This window comes from Suricata suricatta, chromosome 2, assembly GCF_006229205.1.
Source record: "Suricata suricatta isolate VVHF042 chromosome 2, meerkat_22Aug2017_6uvM2_HiC, whole genome shotgun sequence".
Lineage (NCBI taxonomy): Eukaryota > Metazoa > Chordata > Mammalia > Carnivora > Herpestidae > Suricata > Suricata suricatta.
Window position 1 is genome coordinate 5,324,724 of NC_043701.1, and position 9,262 is coordinate 5,333,985.

Below are 9,262 nucleotides of genomic sequence, written 5' to 3' on the forward strand. Positions count from 1 at the left end.
GAAGGGGGGCCAGACCCACCATCAGCCGGCTGGAGGACCAGCTGTGCCAACAGGGCCGGAGCCGTCGGGTGGTGTTGGCTCAGGATGCTTCCGAATGGAGAAGGTCTGGAGGGAACCCCTGCCTCCCAGCCTCTGGGCTTCTTTTTAAGTTTATTTATTGTCGAGAGAGTGAGACTGCACTCGGGGGAGGGGCGCGCGCGCACACACACACACACACACACACACGCAGAATCCAAAACGGGCACTGTCAGCACAGAGCCCAACGCAGGGCGTGAACCCAGGAACTGTGAGATCATGACCGGAGCTGAGGTCGCCGCTCTGCTGACGGAGCCACCCGGGCGCCCCTGCCTCCGGGTGTCTATGCCCCTGCCTCTTTAGCTAGAGCAAGCGGGGTTCCAGACGCTGAGGATCAGGGCCCCAGACGACACAGGTGGCAGAGGAGGTCACGCCTCCTGGTGGCCATTTCCCAAAGCTGCTTCCTTGAGGAGGAAGTTACTGACAGGCAAAGCGTGGGTGTGCGGGCTCTCCTGCAGGGGTGGCGCGGGCGGGAGAGGCCAGCTTGCCCTCAGGCTGTGCCCGGAAACGATCAGCTGCTCCTCCAAAGCAAACCGGGCTAGATATTGTCTGCCAGGCTTAGACTCTCCTGAGCACACATACAACATACGTGTGTTCACGCACACGCAAGCACACAGACATGTGCGCTCACACACAAACGTGCACACTCACACACCACTTCTGAGCGGTTGCTCCTCTTCACTGATAGTTCTGGGGGTGCCTGGGGGGCTCTGTCAGTTAAGCGTCTGACTCTTGGTTTCAGCTCAGGTCATGATCTCAGTTCGTGGGTTTGAGCCCCAGGACAGGCTCTGTGCAGACACTCTCTCTCTCTCTCTCTCTCTCTCTCTCTCTCTCTCTCTCGCCCCCTCCCTCCTTCCCTCTCTCCGTCTTTCCTCCTCCTGTGCCCTGATCTCTTTCTCTTCCTCTCTCCCAAAATAGAGAAATAAACTTAAAAACAAACTGGTAGTTCCGGGTGGATACTAAGGCTTAGTAACTGTATTACTAGGTGCTCACAATGTCCCTGAGGCCACCATGTGGAATTCACTTCTTCCCATGTTTCCAGAGCTGGGCCAGGTGTGTGCATTTGGGGGGTGCACCAACAGGCCTGGGGTCCCTGCCTCCTCGCGCCGGGCCCGACGGCGCAGGCCCCAGGCCCCCAGAGCATAGGAACCGCCCGGAGGAGAGTGACATGGGCCACGCATGGGTCGGCTCTCCCCCTACCTGTGCCAGGCTCGCGGGCAGAGGGGACGCAAGGTGCCTCCCAACAGTGAGGTGCGGGGTCCTGACTGGCCTGTCCCCATGCTGGCCACAGGTGCCCATCGCAGCTGCCTCGGCCGCCCCCCTAGGTGGGCTCAGGGCCGCTGACGTTACGCAGACATGTTCGTTCTGAGGACATCTTAGTGTTCATCAAATGAGACAATGCATCAGGACTGTATCCTGCATCGGAGGCCTCATGTCCTGCGTGGGGGTGAACAGCACTCCGCTCCCCCCCCACGAGGTTCCCTGGGCTCCCCGAACACGTAGGACACCAGACAGAGGGCCCCTGTGACGGGCTGTGGGGCCGCCCTGCGCAGCCTGACCCCTACCCCTCCCTCTTACGACCAGGATCCTGGTGGCCAATGACCAGCTTTTCAGCAGCTCCTATGACCGGACGGCCCGAGCCTGGAGCGTGGACAAGGGGCAGGTGTCCCAGGAGTTCAGGGGCCACCGCAACTGCGTGCTGACCCTCGCCTACTCCGCCCCCTGGGACCTGCCTGGGGCTCCCTGCGCCGAGGAGGCCGGGGGGCTGCTGGTGACGGGCAGCACGGACGGCACGGCCAAGGTCTGGCAGGTGGCGAGTGGCCGCTGCCAACAAACGCTGCGGGGCCACACGGGTGCTGTGCTCTGCCTTGTACTGGACGCGCCCGGCCACACGGCCTTCACCGGCAGCACTGACGCCACCATCCGCGCCTGGGACATCCTGAGCGGGGAGCAGCTGCGGGTGTTCAGGGAGCACCAGGGCTCTGTCATCTGTCTGGAGGTGAGATCCGCCTGGCCCTTGCCTGGTTCCCGGGAGGCATCCCCTGGGCCGTGCTCCGAGCTGCTGCCCTGCCCCCACGTACTAGTCAGCGTGGCGGCGTAACAAAGTACCACGGACTGGGGGGCTTAGACGGCAGAGATTGATTGTCTCGTGGCCCGGAGGCTGGGAGTCCAAGATCAGGTGTGGCTTGTCACCCGATGTCTCCCTGTGTCCTCTCCTGGTCTTCCCTCTGCATCCAGAATCCCTCTTCTTTACTTTTGTAAAATGTTTTAATGTTTATTTATTTTTGAGAGAGAGACACACAGAGTGTGAGCAGGGGAGGGGCAAAGAGAGAGGGAGACACAGAATCTGAAGCAGGCTCCAGGCTCTGAGCTGTCAGCAGAGAGCCCAATGCGGGGCTCGAACTCACGAACCACGAGATCGTGACCTGAGCTGAAAGTCGGACGCTCAGCCAACTGAGCCACCCAGGCGTCCCAGAATTCCTCACATAAGGACACCAGCCCTTCCGGATGAGACTCTCACCCTAATGAATTCATTTTCACGTGACGCCCCCCTTCCAGACCCTGTCTCCTGATAGAGCCACGTCCACAGATACTAGGGCTAAGGCCGTTCTCAACACAAGAATGTTCGTCTCTTTACGTGTTAAGTGAGGATTATGTCCACAACCCATGAGCCCTGGCCTGTAATCCCTAAATCCAAAAGTTCTAAAACATGAAGGTTTTTTTTTTTAAAATTCAGGCTTGGCATCAAAACGTACTTGGCAGCAAAGCCTGGACAGGGGGCTAGCTGCAGTTCAGGTTTCCCCACTTCCTGGCCATACACGTCCTTCTTGCTGTAGAAACAGGAACGTGTTACTAAAATCCAAAAATGCATCCGGCCTCGAGATTTTGGCTCAGGGCTTCAGTGCGTGAAGTCGTGCCCACCCCTGGCGGCCGGGAGGATCCGGTGGTGAGCAGCAGACACGGCCCAGTGCCCGCCGCATAGATTGTTCTGGGTGCCTCTCCGCTCGTCCTGCTGTTGCTGTTAAGCATCTCAGGCTGCCCGTGCTTTTATGTTCTCACTGTGCGCATGCGAACACAGAGGCGCAGAGAGGGCCGGCAGCCTGCCCGCCGTCTCACAGCTGGTAAGGGGCCGAGGTGACCGGCACCCCGGATTGGACGTGTAACCTGTACTTGTGATCGGCAGCTTATGAAGGTGTGATGGGGCCTGAACCGGGGTGGGGGGGGGGGGGAGTCGGGGAGCCCTTCTGACACTTGTGCTGAGGAGTCAGACTGTGCCCTGCAGCCTGGCCCGGCGGCTCCTCTCCCCACACCCCTGCTGCTGTGAGCTGAGGCGCGCACCCCCGGGCGTCCACGGCAGAGTCCCGGGCCCGCACGCCTCGCCTTGCCATCGGTTGGGGCGGATCGCGGGGCAGGGACGCGGCCTGTGAGCCCCCCGTCCCTGCAGAGCTCACCCGTCCTTTGTGAGTGGCCCCCCGTCAGGGTCTGTCTGCCCTCCCACCTGCCTCGGGCCTCCTCTGGCCTCCCCAAGCTGCCCGGCTGTTCCCGGCGGGCGTCCTCTGGGGGAGCAGCCAAAGGGAACAGCGAGGCCTCACGCGGCCAAGGACAACACGCTTGGAGCATGTCCTTGGCCTCTGATGTGTGCTTTGAACTTGCGCTGCTGGGTCACTTTAAACACAGTGCGGCAGGCCGCACGTTGTTGGGACACGCTACATGGGGAGCTGCTCTTCCTCTGCCCGCGCAGCCGCAGGGTCTCAGCACCTCCTCTGTGTGGGCTGAGCGGCGTGGAGCCCAGTGACCCGCGGTGGGGGCCCAGGGCTGCCTCCGGAGTGACAGGTGCTGGGGACGGTCAGGAAACACCAGGCAGGGTGCAGGCACAATGGGGGCGGCCTGGCCACGGAGGAAGAGGACAGACAGATCAGCGTGGGGGGTGCTCTTTGGGCAGAGAGGACTGGGGGCAGACGGCATGTGCCCAGGGCCTTCGAGGGGACATGAGAACACAGGGGGCCTGGGAAGCTGGGCCATGCGTGGGCTCCGGCCTCAGGCCAGGGGAACCAAGCAGGCTTGGGAAGACCGGCTGTCTTTCGCCCCTGCCCTGCTGATGGACAGGAACCGGGCCCCTGGAGGTGCTGCCCCGAACCCTGCTGGAGCCCTGTGGGCGTGTGGCTGTCACACGTGTCCCTGTTCTCGGGGAGGGGACCCCCAATAAGAGAGGCCAGGAGTCAGGCTTCGGTGACCAGGCCTAGTTGTAAACCATGAGGACAGGAGGGCAGGGCCTGAGGGACGGCTGTCAGGTCTCCCACGTGCCTTCTCCAGAAGCCAGCGCCGGCCTCCGCCTCCGGGAGGCCGAACATATACCTCAAGGTCCCACCGCCTGGGCCACAGCCAATGGCCCAAAGCCGGGGGTGACCGGTGCCGTGGCTGCGGATGGAATGATGACCCGGACCAGTGAGAGTCCTGTCTTCCGGGATTCAAACCGGGAGATGGGACAAGGAAAGCAGGTCAGCCGAGGGAAGTGGCCCAGATGTGACCATAACTGGGCATGTGTGACCTCTAGCTAGGAGGGCCTGGGGCACAGGGAGGGTGCCGGTGGTCGGCCCGTCCGTGCTCCAGGCCGGCTGCCTGCTGCCCCGGGCCTCATCTTTCCTAAGCCTCCAGGGGTCTCTGGGCCCAGCATGGTCATGAGCAGCCTCTCCGGGGGCTCTCGCCTGCCCCCCTCGCCCAGCTCCTGCTTCTTTGTGTTGCTGCCGCACGAGGCTTTGTCTAGCAGAAACTGCCGGGTTATTTGAATAGTCTGTGCACCTCCCTCGAGCCGGTACACTATCTTGGCAGAGGGGTGCTCCTGTGAGGGGCTCCCCAAGCCCCTTCCCTTCTGTCCCAGGCCCTTTCTGTACGGGCTGCCACACCAAGCAGGGCTGCGAATGCCACTCTAGTGAGAGCTGGGGCACCGGGAAGTGGGGCAGCCCGTTTCCAGGGCCTCCTCCCTCCCCACCAGGGCAGCCCCAGGAGCAGAAGGTCAGGACCTGTGATGGCCCCTGGGTGTCCAGCTCTGGTCCTAGCAAAGATCTACCTCTGACCCACTGCGGCCAGTCAGGTTACTTCTAGACCTTTCTCTTTCTGCACTTCTGCGTGCAAATGTGCAGAGTGAGAGCCCCGCCCCGGGAGCCCTTTCCCTGGCCGGGAACACCGGGCTGTCTGGCAGTGGCTGCCGGTGGATTCACATTGACCTTCCCAGGCACCGACTGCCCTCGGTAGGGAAGGGCTGGGGCCGCGGTAACAACGCCGCGGATGTTTGATGGTCCTCGCCCTTCTGGTGCTGAGCACTGCACCCCCAAGAAGGGCGCTGGCAGGATTCTTACCTGCCAGCCAAGCAGCGGAGGAGCAGAGTCGGTGACTTGGCCAAGGGCAAAGCGACAAGATTCTTGGGTGCTGGAGTGGGCGGGGGGGGGTTCTGCAGGCTGGGCCACTTCCTGAGGCCCGCACTTGCCCCCCCCCCGCCCCCCGTTATCCAGAGTGATCAGGAGGAGGCCGCCGAGCCCCCTGCAGCAGAAGCCCGGCCGGTGCTGACCCTCCCTTCCCCCCGCCCCGCCCCCAGCTCGTGAACCGGCACGTGTACTCGGGCAGCGCGGACAGGACGGTCAAGTGCTGGCTGGCGGACACCGGGGAGCGCGTGCGCACGTTTGCAGCCCACGGACACAGCGTGAGCGCCCTCAAATACCACGCAGGCACCTGTAAGTGACTCTTGTCCCCGGCTCTCCCCACGCGGCCCCAACCTGCGTGCGCCCTCCACTCCTCGCCCCTACCAGATCCTTCCTCCTTCGGCGCCCCTCTGCTTCTCTACTTCTTACTCGACTATTCCTTGGGCCTCAGTCCAGCAGCCCCCCCCCCATATGCACGTGCCTACGGCATTATTTACAAAGAAGGTCCAAACAACGGTGTGGGGATCCCTCCCCACCTGCACCCCGCAAGAACGTGCAGCAGCCGGAATGTTTGGAAGTCCCGGAGTTAAGAGCACGTTCTAATTCTCTGAATGAGACAGACACCCCTTACTCCAGCCAGACTTGAGGGCCATGTGCGTTTGGCTTCCCTTGGCATTGGGTTGGACTATAGACAGGAGCCCAGATCACAGTGCTTTAAATGCAACAGTGGTTTATTTTTCTCAGGTACAATTTCAGAGGCTGGCAGTGTAGACGGGAATGGATGGTTCCACAATGTTAATCAGGCACCCAGTTTCCTGTGATCACTTTGCACATAACCTCAGCATGTATCTTCTATCCTTCAGGGGGCCTCATGGCTTAATATAGCTGCTGGGGCTCCAGCCATCACATCATGTCTTAGGCAGAGAGGAAGAAGGGGGAAGGGCAAAACGATGCATCTCTTAGCTGAGTAGGTCCTTTTTTTCTTTTTAAGTTTATTTATTTTGAGAGACAGAGACAGAGAGAGTGCATGAGCAGGGGAGGGTCAGAGAGAAAGGAAGAGAGAATCCCAAGCAGACTCCACACTGTCAGTGCAGAGCCCAGTACGGGGCTCAAACCCACAAACCGTGAGATCATGACCTGAGCCAAAAATCAAGAGTCAGATGCTTAACCGACTGAGCCACCCAGGTGCTCCAGCTGAGTAAGTCCCTTTAAAGATCTTTCTTAGGGTCACCTGGGTGGCTCAGTCGGTTAAGCAGCCAACTTCGGCTCATGGGCCTGATATCAGAATACATGAGTTCAAGCCCTGCATCGGGCTCCGTGCTGACAGCTCAGAGCCTGGAGCCTGCTTCCAATTCTGTGTCTCCCTCTCTCTCTGCCCCTCCCTCATTCATACTCTGTCTCTGTCTGTCTCTCTCTCTCTCAAAAATAAATAAACATAAAAAAAAAGATCTTTCTTGGAAGCCCAACCGAAAAACTCTGCATATACCTCTTTGACCACAGCCTGCAAGAAGGGCTGAATAATAAAATCTCTTATCTGGGATATTGCTTCCAGGATAATCAGGCCTATTTTGGAGAGAAAGACAGGCAGACTGGCGTACCCGGTAGGCAACGAGCTGTCTGGCCCGCCAGTCTCACACTGCCACCCCTGAGCTCCGCTGGCTCTGTCCTGAGGCCTGGCACATGTCCACCCCAGACACGCCCAGGAGACGGAAGCAGTCAACCCCAACCTCATCACACCTGCGTGGGCGTCGGGCTCCCAGGCTCCTGAACATCCTCTCTCTTTCCCAAACCAATGCCCAGGGTTATGCTTTGCCATAATCACCCCCTTCCCCTCGGTTCTCTCTTCTCTCTCTCTCTCTCAGGGAGCACCAGGGTGGAGGGGTGGGAGGAGTCACAGCAGAAAACGCAAGTGGCTTTCACAGCGCAGGTGTTAGACTAAGGCGGAAAAGTGGAGCTCTGAAAATAGAGCCTGGGATGCCCTCGGGATTTAGGTGTCTGCTCGGAAAAACTATTTTTTCCGTCTTCCTGTGTCCAAGCCTGTACGTGTGATTATGGCCCAGCGCCCACGGCAGGACCTCTGATGTAAAAGGGTTAACGCCGCCCAGAGCGCCCCCTCTTGGCCGCAGCTGGGATGGCCCTACCTGCTGCCCGCTGTTAAGGAAATGAGTCCGTGGTCTTTGCCAACAGGCTGCAGGCTGGGCAGACTTAGTTCCTGACCCTCTTCCCACCCACAGGACACCCAGCAGCCACCCTGGGTTGGGGGAGGGGAGGCAGGAAAGGAATAGAAGGAACCCAGGGAGGAAACGTGCCCCCTAGAGCCACATTCACCCGTAGCGTTAGCAGCAAGGCTGGGATGGGGCAGGGGAAGCAGGAAGTGGGGTAAGGAATAGATGCCTGAGGCTAGGGATGCCCTGCGGCTCCCTCAGGCTGCTGGGTGGGTGTAGCAGGTGCTGTGGGTACTTCCTGCTGCTGCAGCCGGGGTCCTCTGCCCTTGGGTGGAGGAGCAGGTCGGAGGAGGGCTGGTCGCTGAGAGACCTCAACCAGTGACTGATGGGAACTGAGAGATTAGTCACCCAGCGTCCTTGTCCCCCACCCCCAGAGGGACAACTCCGGGACACGCTCTGCACCTTCTCCCAAGGGCCCCCAGCAGTCACCTGCTCACTAATACACCTGTGAGGGCCTCCTGCCTTCCTGTTCCTCTCCCCACCTCGTGGAATGCGCTGCCAAATGAGGTGTTTGCACCCAAACCCTCGTATCAGGGCTCACTTCTGCGAGAACCCGGGCTAAGACAATACGTAAACGAGGGGTCAGTGTCCTCAGTGTGGTCCCTGACCAGCAGCACCTGGACCCAGTTAGACACGTAGGTTCCCAGACCTCCTAACTCAGACACTCAGGTGGGCCCCGCAGTCGGTCTTAGCCAGCCCTCCAGGTGATCTGGGTACTCACCGGAGTCTGGGACCTCTGGAACTAATATCTAACCTAGGAAAAGGCACAAGAAAGGCTAAATCCCTAGGCCTCCCTCGTGAGGGGTTGGGCAGAGGCACTCTAGTGAACCCCAGAGGCACTGTTTGGAGGGCCAAGTTTACTGAGGAGGGGGTAACGAATTTCAGGTTGAGCCTTTCCCCAGTAGGCTGCTCAGATGATGGGGGGGGTGGATGCCCGCCCCCACCCCGAGGCAGGGCCTTAGAGCAGGGAAGCCAAGCCTCATCGAAGGCTTACAAGGCTTCCATCGGACGGTCTGAGAGGGAGCCTGGGCCGAGATGGTACTTAGGGGGCGTAGCAGCACCTGCAGGCGGGCCCTGAAGCCCAAGGAAGGTTCTGCAGCCACAGTCCCGCGGAGCTGGCTGCAAAGCAAGGAGGGGGTGTGAGGGGTGGTCACCCTGAATTCCCAGCACGTAGTAGGGTAATGAAGGTGCCTTCCTTTCAAGAGGCTTCTGCTAGTCCCTGTTTGAACGAGACATCCCTGTGAGGCGGGCGGAGGGGCAGCACTGGCCCCGCCCCGGCCCCGCCCCCGGCCGGCTGCGCTGAGGAGGTGGAGGCAGCGTGGCCCTGTGTTCACAGTGTTCACGGGCAGCGGGGACGCCCGCGCGCGCGCCTTCGACGCCGAGTCTGGAGCTCTGCAGAGGGTGTTCCGCGGTCACGCCTTCGTCATCAACTGCATCCAGGTAGGCGCCCCCGCCCCGCTTGCTTTGAGCAAGGGCGAGCCCGGCCGGCTGCCTCGGTGGGGAGGGAAGGGCGGCCCGAGGCCCGGGTCTCCTGGCGAGGTAGGG

General features: G+C 60.7%; 1 protein-coding gene across 1 annotated transcript in view; it reads left to right on the forward strand.

The window, feature by feature from the left end:
• Positions 1-9,262, forward strand: part of WDR86 (WD repeat domain 86) — an 11,467-nt gene that overhangs the window by 2,066 nt on the left and 139 nt on the right. The window contains exons 3-5 of the mRNA XM_029954402.1: positions 1,660-2,074; positions 5,669-5,804; positions 9,054-9,256. Of these exons, the coding sequence (XP_029810262.1) occupies positions 1,660-2,074; positions 5,669-5,804; positions 9,054-9,256 (754 nt within the window). The remainder of the gene's footprint in view (positions 1-1,659; positions 2,075-5,668; positions 5,805-9,053; positions 9,257-9,262) is intronic.